The 24,873-nt window shown below is 42.9% G+C and overlaps 1 protein-coding gene and 1 pseudogene across 1 annotated transcript; one reads left to right on the forward strand and one right to left on the reverse strand.

Moving 5' to 3' along the window:
* Window positions 1-1,490: 1,490 nt before the first annotated feature.
* LOC116888310 (cancer/testis antigen 55-like) lies at window positions 1,491-14,186 on the reverse strand. The gene is made up of 5 exons (XM_032889582.1): window positions 14,096-14,186; window positions 11,696-11,868; window positions 5,557-5,689; window positions 3,016-3,128; window positions 1,491-1,792 (listed from the first exon to the last, which is right to left on the reverse strand). Exons 1-5 carry the CDS (start codon window positions 14,184-14,186, stop codon window positions 1,598-1,600), a joined length of 705 nt encoding a protein of 234 aa, XP_032745473.1. The 3' UTR covers window positions 1,491-1,597.
* Window positions 14,187-19,142: 4,956 nt separating this feature from the next.
* Window positions 19,143-23,448, forward strand: LOC116888171 (annotated as a pseudogene).
* Window positions 23,449-24,873: the final 1,425 nt, after the last annotated feature.

Genomic DNA, 24,873 nt, shown 5'->3' on the forward strand with positions numbered 1-24,873 from the left:
ATTTTCCACGGGCTGTATTTACAATATGAAATAGGAATTGTAAATACTAATCAAGGTTCTAAGGTGTTCTTTATGTTTCAAATTTTACTGATAGTTACAGAGGTGAAATAAGTTCTTCAGATACAGAAAACTTATTCTCTGTGTACTTTGTTCACACAGGTATACTTTTCCTTTTAAGGTATATTGTCTTTCTTCACTGAGCCTGTTCGTCCTATATAGAGAGTACATGCTTCTTACTCCCCTCATTTATCAGCGAACATAGGGCATATGAACGGTCCATAGCTGAAGAAATGCTCCCTTTTTTCAGCAAATCTGCTTTCCTTTTTTCCTCTCTGAGCCAACTTAAATGGCAATTTTAAAAGAGCTATTTGCTATGTCCTACCACACCCTTCCTGTGACATTGCCCCAGGTAGGTAATAAGGCCTTTCCCAAATGAACCCCCAGACAGTTGTGTCATGTGCTGGAGACATTCCTGTATGGAGTAAGAGTATGTTGTAGGCATTGTCTGTGACTGTCTTCTTGAATAGTATGCCCTACTGCAAGAATGGAGCCATGTAAATGCTAATGCCACCATGTAAATGGCCCACTTGTTATCTGGTCAGCTGAGCATCCGGTCTCTTAAATCTCCAAACCACCTAAATAGCAATTTAGGGAGTAACTACATAAAGGGGTACATATTATGTAGTACAGTATACTGGTTCAAGATATAGGTGAAAGTACCTGGAATAGTTTACTGCCAAATATTCCTGGGGTCATGAACCTAAGAAACAGTGGTGTGAGCCAAGTTCCATTAAAACCTGGACATGTGTGCTTTTGATTTCATTCCAATATCTAGATCACAGCCTAATACATAACACATAGTTATTAAGAATTTACTTAAGATAAACCAGTTCATTCCTATGATCTTAATTACAAAGTGGAGTAAAGCCCATAGGACCATGGGGAGTGCCTACTAAAAATAGAAGGCAAATTCATAATCAGCTTACGCAGGGCCAGGAGCATATGGTAAAGTACTGGCTCTTAGGGACACTGTTAGAGCCCACCATTACTTTCCATAGGCCTCACAACATGGCAGTCACCCGGGTACATTGCTGTTAAGAAAAAATCAAGGAATCTCATGGGGTAGACCAGTGGGATCCTGGGAACAGTCCCCAGCTTGGTTAAGCAACCTCCCCTTCCTTCATAGTATTTGGATTTGTTCCAATTCTTGTCGGTAGGTAGGCAGTACCCACCTTTCTCACAAACGGGATCATGGAACATGATGCAGACCCCATATAGCAATGTTTCTGTCTCAAAAGAAACCACCAGCAAGTAAAAAACTAATAATATATGGAACAATTTCATTCCCGAGACTGACCGGCAAATTAACTACAGGTAAACAGTATTGATGCTCAGGAAATAGCTTTATTGAAGGTATAAATGTGCAGTCTGCCCCATCCACCAGGCACTGCTCAGAGCTACAGGACAAACAACACTGTGTATGGCTTTGGCATTTTAACATGGGAGGGTGGGTTCTACTAGAAAAAATATTAAATATTAAACCAGGCCCTTCACTACCCATACAAGTAACACTGAAGATTGAACACAGGTTTGGTTCCTACAACACTTGTACTGGGGTCATAGCAACTGCTCTCCAGAAATAGTTGGGATGAATGCTCTGCACTGCAACCACATTGACAACGTCATCTTCCCCATGCACATATCCAGAAGGAAGTTTTAAGAGAATCCAAAGGTGAAAAAAGATGTCGTTTTCCAACACCCCAGTTCTTCCATCCGTTTTTGTAACACAGGCCTGTGATTTAAAAGAAAATGGCAGCAAAGAGTATAGAAAATCATAATCCATGGTCATAGACTCTGCCCTTCTCTCTGGCCCTAAGCAGCAGACTCCTGCATTCCACCACGGATTCCCATCCAGCTCGGCATGTTAGCAACATCTAGGTGCTGTGTAAACAGAACCCCCACCCCACAACCCCTACCTAGGTCCAACCTCACAACAATCAAAGCAGTCTAAGCATGAGCACCTGGTCTCCACTGAGAGAATTTGGTTCTAAATCATTACCCGCCATAGGTGTTAACTTGTAGTTCAGGCTGATTGCTTGAAAAGAATGGGAGAGGAGTGTGTTGTTAACATTTTCCTCTGCTTCCTCAGTTGCCTTAGAAGCACATTCCTTCATTTTTCCAATGGTTCAAGACAAACGTCAGCCGAGTAACTCGTTTTCAGATTTTACTGCCCACATCATACCCACATGCTCGTGAGGAGTTCAGTGATACTCCACCCATTTTTTCCTAACAATTCCAAGAAACCTGATCACTAAATTTTTTTTGGTTTTGTTGCTCTTAGAACATTCTCTGCCTCCCAGATAGACCATACCAAGTTCAAATTTTGAACATTATGTACCACATTCGTCTCATTTTCTTTCAGAATTACAGGGTTTTTATTCACTTTACATCCTGATCACAGCCTTGGTCATCTCCTCCTTTTCTCACCCTCCCAAATCCCTCCCCCCATTGCCCTTTCTCCTTTTCCTTAGAGAAAGGGAGTCCCCCCTTGACTGCCACCCTACCAGCAGGAACAGGGACATCCAGTCCCAACAGGGCCAGGCACATCCTCTCCCACTGAGGCCTAGCCACATAGTTCAGGTAGGGGGAAGGTAATCCAATGAAACAGAGCAGAGACATCCCTGCTTCACTTGTAAGGGGACCCACATGAAGATCAAGCTGCATATCTGCTACAAATGCGTGGAGGCCTAGTTCCAGTCCCACCATGTCCAGGTTAGTTTCTTCCTGCGGTGTCTGTCCTTGACCGCTCCAACTTGCTCACTTCTATCCCCTACTCTTCCACCACACTCCCTGGGCTCCACCTGACGTCTGGTGACGGGTTTCTGCATCGGCCTACATCTACTTATTTTGGCAAAGCATTTATTTTTGGTTTCCTAACACTTGCAATATAATCCTAAGCAGGAAAAAAAGATCACTAAATGAAAGATTAGCAGAAGTGCAAGGCACAGAAACTACCTCATTTATATGACAGTGTTTCAGAGGCTTCACCAAGACGGCCCTTCTGTTCTGTGTGTCTTGCTCATCAGAAAACTCAATTTCTACCAGGTCACCATTATAAGGCCGAAAATCTGTAACAGTCATGGAAGAAACTCAAGTTAGAAGAGGCAATGTGACATTTCAGCATTTCCTGGAATGTGAGCGGACACAGTTTCTGTGACATAAAGTATGTCGGAAACATGTAGAACCCTTGTGTCAAGAGATGACCCGAGGAGTTTTTCAAGCTGTTGCAAAGAAACTCAGTATTTACCTCCTGCAGTGTGTCCCCAGCTACCTCTAGCTTATCTGTAGCATTCCTTTGGTCTCTGAGGGTACCCACATAAACGTGGCAGGTGCTTGCACAAAAGCACACATACACATTAATAGAGGCACTGCTTTGTCAAAGATGCGGGCTAGAGAGGTGGTTCTTCAGCTAAAGGTACTTGCTGTTCTTGCAGCACATCAGGGCTCACAGTTTCCACACCCACATGGAGGCTAGAGATGCCAGTAACTTCCAACTCCCGAGCCTCTGTAGGCATGTGAGCAGTGCCGTACACATACATGCAGGCAAGCCTCTCACATACACAACATTTAACAAAGACAAAAGTAAAAAAACAAAGCATCTAGAACACCACGAGGCAGGAAGATAACCTGCACAATGATCAGGAAGGAAATAACCTATGCATTTCTCAGTATAGGACAAAACAAGGATTTTTGTCGTCTTTCCGTTCTTTTAGTTTCTCATTGAATCAACTACTGAGGCTGTAGCTTACTTAGCATGGACAAGAACCAGCATTTGATTTTGAGCAACCCATGGGTAATAAAAATAGTAATGAAGAACTGTTTGCCATTTTCACTGGGTTTCGTAGTATTCATTTAATAGCATTTATTCTGACAATTAGAGATATGACTGGCTGAGGCCTTTAAGATTGGTCCCTAGTGCTAGGGACCAGCAGCACCTTCTTTTTTCACCACTGTCTTTTCTAGAACAGCCTGCTACAGTGACTAACCCTATTCCACAGAAGGAAGCCTCTCCGCCTAGGCCTCGGTCCTATCCGCTAGTTCAGGGACCTGACTCCATCATTTCTTCCTGCTCTCCTCAGCACCTTTAGTCCTATCCTTTGCACTACAAACATGTCTGAGTCCCTTCCACTCTGAAAAGAGTATTTCTACCATCCTTCCTGTTGTTGACAACTTCCTGTTGGGATATTGACAGGCTAATAAATTGTCTTTGGAACTTAACAATCACAGGGACCCTTTCCTCTGAACACTGAGAATTTCTGAGGGAAAATGTCATAGCATCCTAGACACTGCCAAGCTGTCACTGTTGAAGAGATCCTGAGATAAGAACCAATATCAAGTAAATTAAACTGTAAAGCAGGTTTGTGTAGGTGGGACAATGTCACTCTTTTTGTCCAAGTTAAGTGGCAACTGACTAAGCTGCAGTGGGTGTGATTTATTTTCCTTGCACTCCTCTTTCAAAGTTGAACCTGGTACTAGAAAGCTGAGGCAAGACGAAGACATGACTTTTAACAGTTTGAGACAAAACACAGGACACTAGGAAGTCCCTGTCTCAAGGCAGGAGGTATGTGTTATAATAAAGATGTCAAATTTATATTTCATTAGGTTTATATTTTATTCGATTTACATTTCATGATGCATAAAAAACTGTCTTGGTTCTCCATTGTGGTCATTAAAAGCACAAAGTAGCAGGGTATAGTCCAGCTAACATAATTCACAGCCCAATCAGCCGTTTCTGGTTCTCCCTAGCACTGCTTGTCCCAATGTTTCTTCCCATCAGCCTAGTTTAATGGATTCATGTCTGTCTCTCCTAATGATACTATGAGCTCTTAATAAGCAAGGTTTAATCAAGCTGTCTATATTTTGTCCTCTGCCTTCAATATCTGGAACTCTCTTTTGAACCAAATGAAAGTCCAATAGACTCTTTAAATGAACATGTTGTTGCCTCAGATATAAAACAATAAAATGTTATATCAGATAAATACAAATAGAATTCAACACTGCTTGCACATATACATGGCTTTTCAGGCAATTTCCAGGCCTTATTTTAAGCATTTAAAGTATTATGAAATAGTATCTTTTCGCTTGTGTGATGGTGTTAGAATAGAAATTCAATACCAATATAAGGAAAAAGTTGCACAAATATTAGTGTACCCAAACAGATGAAGACATAACAAACAATAGCATGAGATGTTTGTGCCCTGTGCTACACATTATTTTCAAATTCCAGTGGTCCACTTCACACATTGAACTGCAGCTGAAACAGGCCAAGTATAGGACTGGGAATGTAGCCCAGTGATAGAGCCCTTGCCTAGCAAGCACAGGCCTGCGTCTGACCCAGGCAAAGATCCAAGTTTACTGCACTAGGAGTTGTGAGATAAAAATCCTCTCAGCAAATAAGCATGTTCCAAATTTGATCCTGAAAATGATGCCTACACCTAATTGGTAATATTTCAAATGGGTAAAGCCTAATTTTACATTTAAGAATGGGAGTTGTACCTTTACAAGCAATGTCTAGAGAGAAGGACAACCCGTGATCATTGTAGTCAGTGTCACCTGTCACACAGCCAAACAAAACTCTCATGTGAGAGTCTGCTGGTTGTTCATCATGGTCATAGGAGAGAGCATCCACCTGTATAACAAACAAACCAACTAATTTAAAAATGTTGCTTCTAACAAGTCAAAACTAAATACACACAGACACATGCATACATACATATATATACATACGTAAATCTGAAACCCACCCTAAAATCATTGTTCAAGCAATAGTTCAAATAACCGTCATAGACAAATGATAGAGAAATTGGTATGCGCTAATGAAATAATGTTTGAGCTTCATATCATTTTTTACTGTAGTTTTCGGGTAGATTAGGAGGATTGAGAAGAAAATACAGAGTTCCACATACATTGATGATAACCGATAAGCCAGCATCAACACTCTTTATAAAATTCATAGTTTACATTAAGGCTCAGGCTTTGTGTTATACAATCATAAACTTTAAAAATTTCTTCTCAGTGAACAGGATTCTTGGGGGAAGGGTGGCAATGGAGGGAGGATGGGGAGGGGAACACCCATATAGAAGGGGAGGGGGAGGGGTTAGGGGGATGTTGGCCTGGAAACTGGAAAGGAATAACATTTGAAATGTAAATAAGAAATACCCAATTTAATAAAAGATGGAGAAAAATTTCTTCTAAAAACATTATTTGCATATTTACCAGACTTAAAGTAAGTCATGGTTTGTGAAAAAATTAAAATTGGTCCTTAGGGGTTGGGTTTGGCTCAGTGGTAGAGTGCTTGCCTAGCAAGCTCAAGGCCCTAGGTTCGGGTCCCCAGCTCAAAAAAAAAAAAAAAAATTTGGTCCTTAAAGTTTCAAAGGGGTTAGGATTTGGCTCAGTGGTGAGCACTTGCCTAACAGGGTTCCAAGGCCCTGGGCTCAGTTCCCAAAAAAAAAAAAAAAGTTCAGATGAAGAACATTAAGACTACAGAAAAAGGTTTCAGGAAGTGATTTCTTTTTTTTTTTTTCCTTTTTTTTTTTTTTTTGGAGCTGGGGACCGAACCCAGGTCCTTGAGCTTGCTAGGCAAGTGCTCTACCACTGAGCTAAATCCCCAACCCCCAGGAAGTGATTTCTGACCTGGTCTGTGAAAGAAATGATTATCTGGTAAATTAAGCTGAGATATATGTTTGTCTCTATGTGTGTTTGTATATCTGTATGTGTATGTGTGTGGGGGTCACTGAACTAGATGATCATGAGACAGGAGGAAGAGCATTTAACAGAACAAGGGATAGACAGGGTAATAGAATGCATGTGACATAAAAGCAGAGGAGGGGAGGGGAGGAAGGTAAGGGGTACACAGTGAACACTGGGGGGAAGTGGAGAGGGGGGATAAGGGCAAAGTGTAATGGTATGTAATGAAAATTTTAAAACTCATTTTATATTTTGTGTATGAGTGTTTTGCCTGCAGGTATGTATGTGTGCCATTGTTAAAATTTCTTCCCATGGAGACTAGTGAGCAATGTCTGCCCCTTCTCCTATGATCCCAAATGACAAACAGAGACAAGATTCCACTGGAGTTTGCTCTCAGGAACCAATGAGTTCAATAGCCTTCTATACAGAGCAGAGGTGAGGGGTTACTTATGGGGGTGTGGGCACTCCTTCCTCAGCCAGCCACTTCTGGAAAACCTTACCTCAAAGGGAGGAGTGTTTCCTGTAGCTGCATAGACAAAACCATCTCCCACCCCCAAATCAGTCTTCCCTGACCTACATGTTGACCCTAGCCTCTTCCCCAGATGTTATGCAGAGTTGATTGTTGGTAGAGAACGGTTGGATATTTAGCTGGAAGGGGTGGAGGTGGGGGCGCTGAACAGGTAACAAGTCCAACTGGAATGATCTTTTGAAAGGGGGCACAGCTGAAAACCAAATACCAGTTGCTTGACTTGTCATGGGCCTACCCGGTGCCTTCAGAGATCAAAAGCAGAGACCTAAAGAGGTTATCAGATCCCCGGATTTACAGATGGTTGTAAGCAACCATGTGGGGGCTGGTGATTGGACCTTGGTCCTCTGCAAAAACAACAAATGTTCAGAACTGCTGAGCCATTGTTCCAGTCCCCAGGCTAATTTAAGCAGACTCAACAACAACAATAGTAATAAAAACTAAAAATCAGGAAATGGGAGGAAAGGAGAACTGTGGGTTGGACTTGGGCTGATAGCAGAAAAGACAGCAAGGAAACAAAAGAAGGGTAAGTAAATCAATGCTAAGATTCCCAAGCAGAGCCTCTGGGGAGACAAAAGAATGTCAAGATAAATGTGAGAAAATAAATCTAATGGCCATATGCCACCTTAAATATGATCGGTCTCATCTGATCTTGGAAGCTAAGCAGGGTTAGGTTTAGTTCACTCTGGGATGGAAGATAATAAGCAAGATCTGTAGGGTCTAAAAACCACAGTTAATTTAGGACTTTATCTAAAATAATAAAAAAAATTCATATTTTTGTTTCTTAGAATTATAGTTATCTTTATCTTATGTTTTGTTTTCCTCATTATAAAAATAACACGTTTGGCATATAAAATGTAAAAGAGACAGAAAAGCAAGAAAATCACATATAATTCAGAAATCCATTCTCTAGCCAATAAGCACTGACCATGTTCTCAAGATGTGACCAAGACAACATCATGGCCTGATCTTACCCTGACTCCATTTTGTGTCTGCTCAGTCAATTTTCATCCCTAATTCCATGAACAGTCACATCTGCCTTGGCCACACATTAAAGATGTTCTAGGACCCTGACCATGGCCTAGATGTAGAATCTAAGTACCTACTGAATGCATAACCAAAACTAATGTAATGGTTTTCTCCTGACCTCTACCTCACGACGTCATTGCAGGTTTTTGCCTTTATAAATTGTACCTACAGGGCTCACATTTGGTAAGGTACTAGTCTGAACTTTCTTCCCTGGACTTGTTCTGGATAATTTACCTATACACCCTTTGAAAGGAAAATGTAATATCACACATGTATAATAAATATATAAAAATGGGCACAAATAAGCCAGTTAATTTTAACTTTTAAATGGATATCATGGTGTCCTAGAAAGGGAAGTGCCATAATTTAGGGGCACTATTCCACAGTTGGGCATACAACTTATAATCTAATACACTACATAGTTTCTTATTATATACATGTAGGATCAGCTATCAGGAGCAGAATTTCATATTGAAAAGTTTCCATCAAGAGTTCACAGTTACAGGTCTATGGTGTGAGCCCAGTTGCCCTGGACTTCGTTGTTCCCTGCCCCAGCTTAGGTACTACTCTTAACATCTGTTGTAGCTCCTGAAGCCTTCCAGGGAATGTAGGAGGCTTGGGGGGATGGTGTCCGATGCCCTGATGGGAGTGGTATCCTGCTGAAGGGAAGAGTAGAAACAATCCTGTTAGGAGGCCACCAAGAATGCTGTGCTGAGTCTGGTAAAGTCAGTCACGCAGGGCCAGCAGTCCAGAACCTCAAGGAAACCTGTGCAAACCTGGGGCGGCAGGCCAAGCCTGCTTGTTTGTTTTGTTGGCTGCCTTTCTTTCCTTAGTAGGTCCTCTGAAAGAAGAAGAGGACGCCATTGCACAGATTCAACGTTGTCCTACTTTTTCTCACTCATCCCTGCCCCCTCTAACCTCTGGCCTCAGGCTTCACCCAGAGCTGAAGCTGCTGTCTCCATCCTGGGGCCACTGTCTTTGTGACTGATTGGCTAGAATGCACCCAGCTGGGCTTGTCCTGCCTCTTTCAAGATTTCCCTCAGGCATGGAATAAATTGAGGCTGCTTGCATGACGTTGTTTCTGAACTGACTAGGTCTTTGGAACATTCTGTGTTTGAACTGTTTAGAGAGCTTCATCAGCTTTCTTGTTTATTGATTGGTTTATTTATCTATTTTTAATCTATTTATTTATTCTTCTCTTATACAATGCATCCCTCTACTTTTCCCAGTCTCCCTCACCCCTGTCCCCTTTGTGTGTACTGTAAATGATTTTTTTGTTTGTTTTTCTGAGGCAGGGTTTCTCTGTGTAGCCCTGGCTGTCCTGAAACAATCTCTGTAGTCCAGGCTGACCTCGAACTCACAGAAATCCTCCTGCTTCTGCTTCTCCAGTGCTGTGTAATGACTCTTACATAGCTATTTGCTCTGAATTTCACAAGTCATCACCAATGCTGGGGGACACTTTTTGGTGACAGAGCTGCCTTTGAGTCACCTGTGATCCTATGACTTACCTGCCTGTAAGACTCCAATAAGCTCACTACATATCCAAGTTAGACTTGGCTAGAGTTATTTTTTTTGGTCTGTCTCTGGTGTTCTATCTGGACTGAGTAGACTTTTGTTCCTATGTCCCTAGGAAAAAAGCAAGTAATGGTGACTCAATTCTTGTTTTTCAATGTGACAGTCTAGAATGAGAAAGCATTGGTTTACCATACTCTAGTAAAATGCCTGAGTTGGAGGAAGCTGTGACCGGGAGATGTTCATGCCTGTACATGCAGAACTCAGAGGCCCATAGTGGGCTCTTCTGTAATGTTTCTCCAGCTTTCCTTTGAAGATAGGCTCTCTCGCCAAACCAAAATTCCTTAACTGGCTAGGCTGGCCAGCAAGCCTCAGGAACTCTCCTGTCTCTGCTTCTCCAGCACTGTGATTAAAGGTCACACTGCAATTGGGTGCTGGCATAGTCCATTAACTTGTGCAGCAAGCACTTCACAGGCTGAGCCATTGCCCTGCACCTCCTTACTCTCCTGAAAGTTGATGGCCCTTTAATAAGCTTCTAAACAATGAATGGTTTTTTCATCCTCCAGATGCAAAGAAGTAACTGGAATTGTGGTGGTCCTGATTTCTGTGGCTTATTCATTAAACTGGGTTTGGGGGAGGAAAGGAGTGAGAATTCTATGCATTATGAATTCATTTGTACGTTTCCAGTTTGGAAGACCCTAGATTTGCCATCTATTTAATCTCCATCTCCAGCTGTCAAAACAAATTTCATGGTTATTTATTCACTCGCTCGGTTTTATCCATAAACCAAGTAGCAGGCTCACATCTCTCTACCACCAGTGAGTAGCTATGTGGATGATCCACTGCGCCCTCTGACTTCAGTACTCTGGCTTCACACTAACAAGCAGTCATACTACATGTGGAAGCCCACGTAGCTTTTTTCTTCCTCCTCTTCCTCCTCCTCCTCTTCTACTTCCTTGCTTCCTCTTCTTTGTGTGTGCATCTGCGTGTGTGTGGTGTGTCGTGGTGTGTGTGTGTGTGTGTGTGTGTGTGTGTGTGTGTGTGTGTGTGTGTTCAATTGCGCTGTTGGAGGTTTAGAGACAGGGGGTCTCTGCATAGCCCTGGCTGTCCTGGAACTCTCTCTGTAAAACAGGCGTTTCTCGCACTCACAGAGCTCTGCCTGCCTCTGCATCTCTCGTGCCAGGAGTAAAGGCATGTGCTAACTGTCTGACTGTCTTTTCAGATCTTAGATAGCTAAAACTTTCAAAGATTTACAATATTTCCACTCTTGCCAACTCTGAGTCTCCTGCTGCTGCTGGTGTCAATTAGTAATAATAATAATCTTAATTTGCATATTTAGGTCAAAATTATAAGTAGCTGAACTAGGGTGCTAGATTCGATCCTGTAAATCTAAAGAGGTTTTAAACTGGGGAACTCCATAGTAATTCAGTTATACTTCAATAAAGTTTTATTTAAAAAGTAATTAAGGTATATGTCTGTTCATCTAGTAATTAACAACACAGAGCTATTATTTACATTATAAGAGGAAGTTACAGGATAATATAAACTCCAATAATTATTGTTAAATACTGAGGAATAGATTATGCAACTTGTACTTTTCTAAATATATACTACTACAAAATAGAACAGATGTCCCATGCAAACCCCAAATTAGACTTCAACTTCTATCCACTGTAACATGTCCATTTAAGAGGGGCTGAAAACAGGGGTTGGGGATTTAGCTCAGTGGTAGAGTGCTTGTCTAGGAAGCACAAGGCCCTGGGTTCGGACCCCAGCTCCGAAAAAAAGAACCAAAAAAAAAAAAAAAAAGAGGGTGAAACTAGAAGCCCACGGTGAAGGAACTCAGAAACAGAAAAAGCATCCAGGATATCCAAGTCTTACTGTGACCGAGTTCAATCCGTGAGTGCTTTGTTCTTCTGCAGCTGCAGGAAGTTTTTGTTGAACTTTCGGAGGGCTGTCGCAAGTCCCGATGACATCAGTACTGAAGTGGATCCAGTCATAGTTACTACAGGACCCTGCCATAACTTGCTGTTTGTATTGTAATATGGTATCATCTAAAAGATGAGTAAAGACAAATTTGCACATACAAATTATTTTCAAGTGCAAACACACACTACAAGTAAGCCCTACCAGAGAAGCTGTGGTAATAATCATCTAAGTCTAGAAATAAAGTGATTTTGATTTGAGATAGGAATTAGGTTAGTGAGCAGTAATGAAGCATGCAGGACTCTGGAGGGAGAGTGACAAGGTCTCTCTATGTGTATGGTTTTTTGTTTGTTCAATCTGGGTGTGTCAGGGTATGAGTTCTGCTGGGCCACAAACTAGCTTGTGCACCCTCTGCGGTCTGCCTACTTGACTTAGCTGTAGCACAGACATGGTAATACTGGAACGTCTTTTATTAAAACAGAGATACCATTCACCCCAGCCATCATTTAGCTGACTCTCACTAAGGAAACACTAACCTTCAAAATAAACCATTGTCAGGGGCAGACTCCAGGGCATGTGTTTAGGGATGCAAATGGAGCAAATAAACTTTGATTCCTATCTCCTTACTGATCATAGATATATAATTAATTTGTTTGGCTTATGATATAGGTTGGTGTTAAACATCGTCTATAAGCTTGGTCCCAGTGTAGGAGTGTTCAGAACTAAAATCTTTGGATTAGGAAGGCTCTAACCTCATTAGTTGAGTAATTGATTTATGAATTTGTATATAGCTTCATGAATTTGGGAGTGAAGGCCTTTGCTATAAAATTGATCTTTTTCTCTCCCCCCTCTTGACTGTCATGAATTGAGCAGCTCTGATCCACTATATCTTCCCCACCAGGGTGTTCTGTCTTGCCAGAATACAAGTAACATAGTCAAGTGACCACTGACTGAACTTTCAGAAAATATTATCCACGAGAAGTTTTTCTTCCTTTAAGTTAACTTGTTTCAGGCATTTTAGCGCAGTAACAGTAAGCTGGTTCAGAGATAGATCCAAACCTGTGTTCAGTTAAGAAACAAAACCAGTGGGATAGCAAAATGGCTCCTTGGATAGAAGTGCTTGTCCCCAGGCCTGACAACTTGAATTTAGTCCCATGACTCTACAAAATAATAGCTGAAAACTGACTCCTGAGGCGCCCTGCTGCACAGCTGTACTCACACAGGCAATCAAAACAGATAATTTTTAAGATAAAGTAACTAAGAGAAACGACTACTGTAAATACAGAAGGGAATCTTCCTGTAACCTACGGTAAACGTAAGCAAGTGAGTCGATGGAAACCTGGCTTAACCGGGAGACCTGGTCTCAACTTTTTTTAAAGTTCCCCAAGTACCTATATAAATGCAAAAATGGGGCACAGAACCTCCCCCTACCACCCCCAACCTCGACCCTTTCTCTGATTTCCTACCTCTGCTTTCTATGTTTAGAAATTCTTATCACTTGTACTTTCATAATATATTTTGATCAAACCTATCCTATCTGTTCCAGTTCCTCCCAGATACACCCCACCTTCCTGCTCACCCAACTTACTGGTCTCTCCCAGTTTTTCTTTTTAGCCCATCAAGTCCAATTTGTGCTGCCTAAATGCTTTTGAGTCTAGAGCCTGTCCTGGAGGGTGGTCCATCTAGCAGTGGACCTTCCTTAAAGAAAACTGGTTCTCCCTTTCTTAGCAGCTATCAAATGCGGGTAGCACCTCACTCCTCACTCCCCCCTGCTTTCTTGCCTTTGGCCATACTTTGTTCTTTTGTTCTTTTTTTAAATTGTGGGAGTGTATGCGCGCACACCAGCACGCGTGTACACACACACACACACACACACACACGCGCACGCACGCACGCGCCCGCGCATATTTGTGCATGCTTGTTGCTCCTGAGTGTATGTATGTGAATGACATATCCTTAGAGGACAGAAGAATACTTCTGAGGCACAAGAACTAGAGTTATAGGGCAGTTGTGAGCAGCAATGTGGCATTGGGAACTGAACCCTGGTCATCTAAGAACAGTAAGAGCTCTAAATTGCTGAGTCATCTTTGTAGCCCCCATTGTTGTAAAGCTGTTCCTTTGGGCAGGGTAGTTCTGGAATGAGTGCATGCAAGACTATCCAGCATACAAGGTGGCATACAAGGGTGCGGGCCAAGGAACTGGCGATGTCTACTGTGGAGATAAAATGGCGCTGCTCTGGCCAGGTGCCAGGTTCGCAGGGGGAGTAGGGAGTATTCTAAGTTCCTCAGACTCTGGAGCAGAGATGGAACAGACCTCTAAGAGAAGGTCTCTTTGAACAAAGAACTAGTGCAGTACCTTCCAAGAGCCTCTGCTGCTCTTCCCTCGCCTCCTTCAAGTCCGCTTTCCTTTGAAAGATGGCACGAAATCTGGAAATTAGCCGGTGCATAGTTCGTTGTCTGAGCAGGCTTCGGCACCAGGTGGTACCAGGACTAAGGCTTCCTTCTCTCTAGTTCTGTCTCCCAGGAGAGCCCTAATCACAGCAACTCTCACAGACGCAACTCTACTTCCGTGTCCTCTGTACAGCCTCTCTAGTCTAAGACTCCCACAGGGGGCAGAACTGCCACGTGTGGAGTGCCAGGGTATCTGCTCAAACAGCCAATAAGAGAGTCGTTTGCTCAAAAAAAAAAAAACCCACCCACCTATGGCAAATAGGGAGGATGCACACTAGCGTGCTCCATCGTATAATGCTAAAATCCAGTACTCCATCTAAAATGGCCTCCACCCATACACTTTTATAGGTCCGGTTTTTATTGTTGTCATTGTTTCGTTGGTAAGTTTATTTCTGTGTTTTTTGAGATAGGATTTCATTCTAACCTAGGCTGCCTCAAACTCATGACAATCTCTTGTCTCGGCTTCCTGAGTGCTGGGATTATAGGCATGAGTTATATAGCACATCCTACTGGACCCTTTCTACTAGAGGAAAAACACAGGAAACAGACCTCGTTGTTTGTTTACAGCAAGAGATTATTGCTTTAAAAATGATTTTTAAAAAAGCCATGGTTTCCTGACTAGAACCCCAGAAGCATTGGGCACAGCAGCAAGAATGAGGAAATAGAGTTACACTGAAAGCACATTTCAGTAAAATAACTGGATTAAGAAGAGCTAGTGTGTGCCTCTCTCCCCGCAGCCAAGCCATGTGCTGAAAGGGCGGGCCCAGCCGCTGCTGTCAGAACAAGTAGGAGGCCAAAAAGATGGAGAATACTTTTTCAGATGAAAAAAACAACAACAAAAAAAGTAAACAACAAAACCAAAATAAATAAATAAAACAAAACCAAAAAAAAAAAAAAAAAAAAAACCAGAAAAAAAAAAAAAAACAAAAACAAAAACCAAAAACCAAAAAACCAACCAAAAATCCCAAACCCTAAGAACTTCTGGCATTGGACAGGACATGCAGCTCAAAGGAGATCTGCTTTGTCAGGTGGCCCTGCTACAACCAGCTACAATGGCAAAAGGCTCTCTTCCATAAATGGCCAAAACAAAACAAAAAACCCATGTCTCTTGTGATTAACCAGACCATCAAAGGGCTACCCAGATGCTCAAGCTCACCCACCCGTACACATCAGCTCACAAATGACCACCATAGAGCTGGTGGTCTACCCGCCTCCCTAATGTCACAAGACGGGAGTGGGAATGGGGGGGCAGTGGGAGTGGGGGTGAGAAGGTGTCCTGTTCAGTCAGGGGAACACCAGTACAGGGAAGCTGGTCCACTGGAGGGCATGGACCACCACTCTCTCTTTTTTTTTTTTTTTATATGTTTATGTTCTTTTATTTTATTAACTTGAGTAATTTTTTTTTTTTTATTAACTTGAATATTTCTTATATACATTTCGAAAGTGTTATTCCTTTCCGGTTTCGGGCAAACATCCCCCTCCCCTCCCTTCCTTATAGGTGTTCCCCTCCCACCCTCCCCATTGCCGCCCCTCCCCAACAGTCTAGTTCACTGGGGTTCAGTCTTAGCAGGACCCAGGCTTCCCCTTCCACTGGTGCTCTTACTAGGATATTCATTGCTACCTATGAGGTCAGAGTCCAGGGTCAGTCCATGTATAGTCTTTAGGTAGTGGCTTAGTACCTGGAAGCTCTGGTTGCTTGGCATTGTTGTACATATAGGGGTCTCAAGCCCCTTCAAGCTCTTCAGTTCTTTCTCTGATTCCTTCAACGGGGTCCTATTCTCAGTTCAGTGGTTTGCTGCTGACATTAGCCTCTGTATTTGCTGTATTCTGGCTGTGTCTCTCTCAGGGAGGCGATCTACACTTCTGCACTTCTTTGCTTCATCCATCTTGTCTAATTGGGTGGCTGTATATATATGGGCCACATGTGGGGCAGGCTCTGAATGGGTGTTCCTTCAGTCTCTGTTTTAATCTTTGCCTCTCTCTTCCCTGTAAGGGTATTCTTGTTCCCCTTTTAAAGAAGGGTGAAGCATTCATTTTGATCATCCGTCTTGAGTTTCATTTGTTCTAGGCATCTAGGGTAATTCAAGCATTTGGGCTAATAGCCACTTATCAATGAGTGCATACCATGTGTGTTTTTCTGTGATTGGTTACCTCACTCAGGATGATATTTTCCAGTTCCGACCATTTGCCTACAAATTTCATAAACTCGTTGTTTTTGATAGCTGAGTAATATTCCATTGTGTAGATGTACCACATTTTCTGTATCCATTCCTCTATTGAAGGGCATCTGGGTTCTTTCCAGCTTCTGGCTATTATAAATAAGGCTGCTATGAACATAGTGGAGCACGTGTCTTTTTTATATGTTGGGGCATCTTTTGGGTATATGCCCAAGAGAGGTATAGCTGGATCCTCAGGCAGTTTAATGTCCAATTTTCTGAGGAACCTCCAGACTGATTTCCAGAATGGTTGTACCAGTCTGCAATCCCACCAACAATGGAGGAGTGTTCCTCTTTCTCCACATCCTCGCCAGCATTTGCTGTCACGGAGTTTTTTGATCTTAGCCATTCTCACTGGTGTGAGGTGAAATCTCAGGGTTGTTTTGATTTGCATTTCCCTGATGACAAAGATGTTGAACATTTCTTTAGGTGTTTCTCAGCCATTCGGCATTCCTCAGCTGTGAATTCTTTTTTTAGCTCTGAACCCCATTTTTTATTAGAGTTATTTGTCTCTTTGCTGTCTAACTTCTTCAGTTCTTTGTATATTTTGGATATAAGCCCTCTATCTGTTGTAGGATTGGTAAACATCTTTTCCCAATCTGTTGGTTGCCGTTTTGTCCCTAACCACAGTGTCCTTTGCCTACAGAAGCTTTGCAGTTTTATGAGATCCCATTTGTCGATTCTTGATCTTAGAGCATAAGCCATTGGTGTTTTGTTCAGGAAATTTTTCCAGTGCCCATGTGTTCCAGATGCTTCCCTAGTTTTTCTTCTATTAGTTTGAGTGTGTCTGGTTTGATGTGGAGGTCCTTGATCCACTTGGACTTAAGCTTTGTACAGGGGACCACCACTCTCTTAACACAAATTAAATCTGTCTTTACAAAGACACAGTAGTTAAGCTGGTGAAAGTTCTGAGAATCGATGAAAAGTAATGCAGGGAGATCTGCCATCCTAGGTCCCAAATCTGTGGTTCACAGTGCTAAGCTGCAGAAGACCAAGGCTAAAGAACTTGCCGTTAGCCAGGCTTAAATATACATTGCTGATTTTGTTGTGTGTGTGTGCGTGGTATGGGTGTGTTCAAGACATGGTTTCTCTGTGTAGCTCTGGCTGGCCTGGAACTCGCATTGTAGATTAAGCTGGTCTTGAACTCAGAGATCTACCTGCCTCTGCCTCCCGAGTACTGGGATTCAAGTCCGCACCACCACCACCGCTTGGCCTGAATTTCCTGGACATAAGTTTAATTTTAAAAAAATTCCAAAATTGACATGTATGTCTAACCATGGAATATTAGCCATAAAAATTGATAAAACATGAGGCAGTGGTGGCACATGCCTTTAATCCCAGCATTTGGAAGGCAGAGGCAGGCAGATCTCTGAGTTCAAGGCCAGCTCGGCCTGAAGAGCAATTCTGGGACAGACAGGGTTACATAGAGAAACCTTGTCTCAAGAACCCCCCCAAAACAGAAGGGGGAGGAAGAATAAAATCTAAACTACAGTGAAGTGTTGCACTATTTCTACTTAAATATTCTCCTTTTTTTAAAAAGACAAGCATTAACAAGTGCTGGCAAGGGTATAAACCAGTTAAACTCTCACACACTGTGAATGAGCTCGTTTAAATTGCATAGCAGCTAAAAGACCCTCTCCCCTGGTCTGGGCTGTCCTCAGAAAGCTAAAAGCAGAGTGACTACATGCCCAGCTGATTTCAGTGCTAGACATATTTCCAAAAGAATGAGACTATATGACCACGTATTCATACATTCACAAACAAACTGAACTTTGAACATTTTGTCCTACGTGAAAGAAGTCAGGCGAAAATACTGAATACTCAATCAGGCATGATGGAACATTCTTGTTGTCCCAGTACAGGTGGAGACAAAAAGATTGCTGATAAAAGATTGCTGAGTGCCTCGGGCTAGCCTGCAATATATGACGAGTACTTGGAGAGGGAGGGAGAGGCAGATGTTTTTCTCCTTTTCTTTTCTCTCTCTCTCTCTTTCTTTCTTTCTTTCTTTCTTTCTTTCTTTCTTTCAGAGGATCTCACTCTGTAGGCTAGTTGTGGCAATCCTTCTGCATCACCCTCTCAGTACTGGGATAACAGAAGTAAACTACCAGGTCCAGTTTCAGTTCTATGGTTTAAAAACATGAACTTTGCACTTTAAGAACAACATGTTGTCTTAGTCACTGTTCTATTACTATGAAGAGACACCATAACCAAGGCAACCCTCAGAACAGAGATCACTTAGGTGGGGCTGGCTTACAGTTTCAGTTTAGTCCATTATCATCATGGCGGAGAGCATGGCAGCAGACAGACACGGATGACTGGAGAAGGTGTTGAGAGAATGGACTCTCAAATGTGTGTGCACATGTGCACAATAACAGAATTAAAACTATCTAAGAAAAACTTAAAATAACAAAATAAAACTGCTACTTTTCAGCATAAGGCCTATATTGAGAGACAACTCGGTTCTTGTCACCAACTGGTCAAGAATCTCGTGACAGTAAGTTAAGCATGATGGGAGACATTTTTTTCAGTTGTCATTTTTTATTGGATTTTTTTTATTTATTTACATTTTAAATGTTATCCCCCTTCCTGGTTTCCCATCCATAAACCCCTATACCATCCCCCTCCTTCTATGAGTGTGTTCCCTCATCCATCCATCTCCCTTTCCCGCCTCCCCACCCTCACAGAGGTCTGCCTGCCTCCGGATCCTGACTACTGAGATTAAAGGTATGTTCCAACATGTCCTGTGGTATCATAGTTTTTAAAACAGAGCAGTGTTTTAATAGCATGCTCCCTTATGATTTAATGGTTAGGGTATTAAGGAAAGGCTTATAATAAGAAAAATGCTTTAGAAATACACATTAGTGTTTGTAGTGTCTGAGGAGTAATAAGATAAGAACAGTAAGGGAGCTGAATCACACACTGGTTGAGGCCTTCACTTTAAATGTTAGCAGCTTTATTTGATTAGGTTGACTCTTGCAAGATGAACTATAAGGTATTATTTCACAAAACAAAGTATGATATTTTACAGCTATGGTTTTCATTACTGGTCTTTCCATCATACCCTCAAGAATTAAAAAAGAATTTTGTTTATCGTGTTTAGCGACAAAGCCTGTGTGTTTGCTGACTGTCAGTTGCTTCAGCCCTGCAGACCTGGCTTACCTTTGCTTTCCCTTGAACCTGACGCCTTAGGGCAAACTGAATTTTACTAAACACCAATTCCTAAGCTGTTGTCCTTCTTTTATTTTAACAGATTTTGTTTAGGACAGGGCAGTAAAACTTGGGGATAGCAGGGTTAAAAAAATCATGAGAACACGACAGGGCTGAGGATTTTTTGGCTGTTTTCTTTGAAGTAGAACATTTTTTAAAATATCTGATGTTTTATTCCAGTTGAGAGGGGTTTTTAAAAAAGATTTATTTATTGAAGTGGCATTGTACTTGTTCTTATATAAGAACCACCGGTTATATCAATGATTGTTTGTTTTTGTTTTTTATTCATTTTACATTCTCATCACAGCTCCTTTCCCTGCTCTTGCCCCTATCCCACCCTTATAAATCTCTACCCCCATTGCCCCCTCCCCTAGAGACGGGGGGTGGGGTTCAGTACCACCACACCCTGGGACATCAAGTCCCAGTATGACTAAGCACATCTTCTCCCACTGAGGCCCAACCAGCCAGTCCAGGCAGAGGAAGGGGAGCCAATGGCAGGCTAGTGGGTCAGAGATAGTACCTACCCTACTTGTTAGGGGACCCACATGAAGACCAAGCTGCACATCTGCTCCAAATATGTGGGGGTCTTGTTTTTTTTTTATTTGTGTAATAAGACATTTTTATTATTATCCATTTGTACGTATTGCCTACAGAATATTATATTTTTTATTGGATATTTTATGTTTTTACGTTTCAAATGTTATCTCCTTTCCCCCTTTCTGCTCCCCCTCCCTTTTGTTTGCTTTGTAATAACTACATTTTGTTTTTTATTTTACTTCTTGCCTAATTGTTCCCGTATTGTGCTAACTAAATATTTTATATTAAATTTTGAAGTGAGTTTTTAATCTATTCTGACAATGTCTGTCTTCTTTTTTTTTTTTTTTTTTTTTTGAGCTGAAGACCGAACCCAGGGCCTTGCGCTTCCTAGGCAAGCGCTCTACCACTGAGCTAAATCCCCAACCCCAATGTCTGTCTTCTAATGAATTGATTTAGACCACTAAAATTTAAAAGAATGCTGGGGATGATGGTGTATGCCTTTTATCCCAGCACTCAGGAGGCAGAGGCAAGGTGGATTTTTCAGGGTTTGAGACCAGTGTGGTCTATATAGAGAATCCCTTGGCAGCCAGGACCACAGAGTGAGACCCTGTCTCAAGAACAAAATTAACATGAATACTGATAGGATTTGAGTAGGACATGTTAACATATTTTTGTTTCTTAATTCTGTTTATTTTCCTGTTCCTATTTTATTCTATCTTTGTAGACTGCATGAAAACTTTTAGAATTTCATTGTGATTTATCCATACTACTATGGAATACATGTAATGCAGTCAATTACAATATACATATTAATGTCTCACACACTGCTGACATTGACATTTTAAATTATGACCAGTGGTAAAGAAATCTTCCTTCTTTCAGGCCTGCTTAACTTTCTTTTGTACATTCATTTTTATTTTTAAATGTCTCAGCTGCAGAAGGAGAGCATCATGTTAGATGGCACTTATTATTTGAGGTTTCAACTCTCAAACATTATTTTTAAAGCACATAAGGAGGCTGAAGAGACGGCTCAGCAGTTAAGTGCTTACTGATCCTCATGAGGACTCAGGCTTGGTTCTAAATCTCCACATCAGTAAGCTCAAAACCACCTGAACTCCAGTTCTACGCAACTGGACATTCTCTGGCCTCCCTCAGTGTGCCTCGGTGTGCACTAGACACACACGGGGCACAATAAACTCACACAGGTGCGTATACATACACAGAAATAGAAATTAAAACCATCTGTGTCTGCCGGTGAACACCTTTAGTTCCAGTACTCAAGAGGCCGAGGCACATGAATCTGTTAAGTTTGAAGCCAGACTGGTCTACATATACAAAGTGAGGCTATGGAGAAACCCTGTCTCAAAAAGCCAAAATAATAATAGTAACAACAACAACAACAACAACAACAACATATAAACCTTTAAAGGAAGATAGTCTGTTCCACTTGTCCTTACTTTTTCCTCACTTCATTTTTTTAAATCATAGAATGACATTATTCTTTTGACATTTTAAAGAGTGTATCTGCTGTTGAAAATTTCTCCTCAATTCTGAAAAGATGTGTTAATGAATGTATAAGCTGTATCATCTCTTAATGTTTTCTCAATGTTTCAGGTTTCCCCTTGAAAAGAAAAACAACCAAACAAAATTTCTGCCATGTAAGCAGGACTATTATCCATGTGTATGTGAATATTCTGGTTCCTGTAAGCCATTGAGTGGCAATCATAGAACAAGTAAAATGTGACGGTAAACAGGCATAGGTAAAACCTCCCTGTAAAAACTTAAATGGCACCAGGGTGACTGCTTTTAACTTATAACTATAAGGAAACATGAGGATTCATTGTTTTATAAAATACATAGGGCTCTCACTGTGTTGGATTTAATTTTGTTTATAAAACATACAAGTAGATGGAAAAGCATGAGGCCATTTCAGCAGACTAGTGTGTAGGGGTCATAAACAAGGCGCAGATGTAAATTCAAGGCAACTGTGTTTAGCAACCAGGATAAACAGATTAAAAGAAGCATTCTTAGAAATCCAGAGACTATGTTGTAATTCACCAACAAGGAAATACACAGCTCCAATGAATAAACTAGAAAAAATACCTGCATAAAAATATCTTTGATAGGGGGCTGGGATTTAGCTCATGCAGAGCGCTTACCTAGGAAGCGCAAGGCCACAAGTTCGGTCCCCAGCTCGAAAAAAAAAAAAAGAAAAAAAAAAAAAAAATATCTTTGATAGTACTCCATGGTACAGTTACAATTCTATGTGAATTCATGAAAGATCCAGTGGGTTGGGTGGCCACATTTCCCGAAGAGACTGTGGAAGAAGGGTGAAGCTATCCATAAACCAGGATTTCTGGATATAATTTCTGTACAATGTCAGCAAAATGGTCAGTACCTGCCAACACTCCATTATCCTAGAGGATTCACAAGAGCAAATAAACGCCTTCTAAACAATCTTTGGGCCTAGGCCCTGAGAAGCCAGGAAGGCAGTGGAGATTAACTCACAATGTGTGCTACTGGGTGACACTGGTCGAGTGACAGCCTGGGCCCAGAGGAGACTTAACATGAGAAACCAAGACTCAGGGCCTCAAAACCCAATAGCTCCAGGGCCACAACCTCCTCAGAGAGCAAGGGGGGTTCTTTATACAACCTTTGAGGTGGGACCCTTAAACCAAAAGCTCCAAGGCCATGACCTCAGAGTGCAAAGAGGGTCCTTTACTCGACCTTTGAAATATGGACCTTAAATCTTAAACAGCTTCAAGCCATGGTCTCAAATGGATTTAGCCCTTTAAAAGACCTTTGAGACTTGTCTGTTTGCAAGTACTCAGCAGGGGTTGGGGGTTGCCATCTCTTTCTTCCCAAAGCCTGAAGCAAAAGGGCCGAGCCAAACAGCTGCAGATCTGACGCCACGGTCTCCTTGTGGTGCTGAGGGGAGGGGGAGCAAATGAGGAGGCGGTATTGGGGGTGGAGCAGTGGAGGCCTCGGGGACCCCTGAGCCGTAGGGCATAACTTCTGGAAGCATAGGCTGGCGCTTTATGACTGACTGAGCTGGCTCTGCAGCAGGTCGGCAGGACTGCGGCTCTCTCAATTGTGGCAGCAGCAGCGGCCTTTTCGAGCCAGACACTGCGCGCAGCTCCTACAGCGCCTTCTGCAAGGGGCTCACACGCACGCTGCTCACCTTCTAAGACCTGGCCTGGCGCCTGCGCGTGAACTTCCCCTACATCTACATGGTGGCCTCCGTGATGCTCAACGTCCGCCTGCAGGTGCGGATCGAGTGAGCAAACGCTCCCCGCCGCGGCGGTGGAGAGGGCCATCCATGCCTTCCGCGCCGTCCTGGCGGCCACGGTAAGGACAGCGGGGCCACACGGTGCCTCGAGACTGTGGTGGGGGGCGCAGGCGGCACGGCCGGGCCGGGGCCCCTCCATTTTAGGTCTCTGCTGAGGGCCTAAGGAACCGCATCCCACACCGCAAAAACCTTCACAGCCCAGTCCTTTTCCTCTGCATCCAGAGAATCACCAGAGTCTGGCAAACCTGTTGCCTCCCCATTGGCAGAAAGCCGGGAGAGCCCAAAAGAAGGGATGCTACCACAGGACTTGATTTACCAGGCCCTGAGCCTGAAGGTAGGCGACCACAGGTTGGGATGGGGGCAGATGGGTATGAGGTCATGGCATCTGGTCTGTGGGAATAAAGAATAGAGCCGGCACATATGCCACCTAGCCAAGCTGGGAAAGTAAAAAGGTAGGCGAGGCTCTTCACAATCCTGGTAGTGTGATTCCTTGATAGGGTGAGAGAGGGCATGGTATCTCGGAGGGTCAGCTAAAAAGGTAGGTAGTGTGATTCCTTGAGGGGCTGAAGGGCGTCACCAGCACACACAGGGAGCCCCTCCCACCCACCTTCCAGGCATCCTATCCCTTTTTGTGCAGAGGACTCATGAGATGTCACCTGAACCTGACAGGAACAGGGTTGGGCCAGTGAACTCCCAGGAAGGCCCTAGACAGCAAAGATTTATCCATCCATCTAAGTCAGGTGAGCAGTTAAAATAAACAGTTCTTTTTGAACCAATCCGCAGGCCTGTCCCCTTCTTGGCGGGGACGCCCAAGGATACTCTCTGCAGCTGTGCACAGTTCTTCCCAAATTGCCTCCAGCACCGTTGGGGATGGGGCAGGGGACTGGACTCAGCCACTTATTCCTAACCCGGTCTGAGGGCATTCCTGAGACTCTGCATCTGCAGACAGGGAAGAACAGGAAATAGTTGGTTCTAGCCATCTCTTCCCCCACAAGCTGCTTCTCCCATCTTCCCTGTCTACCCAGGCTCCCTGAAGTACTGCAGGGACACCCCAGAGACCCACAAGCCCATCTACCAACCATGACCTGCATGGCTACTGTGGGCCACAGGATCTGGAGACGTGAAGGACCCCAGAAGCAGGCAGCTGCTCTCAGAATAGGACAGAGAAGGGGAGCACACAGGAGGCCAACTCTGAAGTCTCTCTTTCTTTTTCAGACATTGGTCTTCTGAACATTTCAAATTGGATCCTAGAAGTGCCACTGCTGCTGTAGTAGCCCAGGTAGCAGCTGAGTGAAGAGCCCGCCTAGAAGGAGAGGGGCCTTTCTGGTGAGCCCAGAGGGGTGAGGTGGCTCAGGTCTCCTGGTCCCTCCACAGAAAAGCCTTGGACACTGATATCTCCCAGCAAGTGTGAGTGGGATGTGCTCTCCTGCTCTC

The sequence above is a fragment of the Rattus rattus genome, chromosome X, assembly GCF_011064425.1.
Source record: "Rattus rattus isolate New Zealand chromosome X, Rrattus_CSIRO_v1, whole genome shotgun sequence".
Lineage (NCBI taxonomy): Eukaryota > Metazoa > Chordata > Mammalia > Rodentia > Muridae > Rattus > Rattus rattus.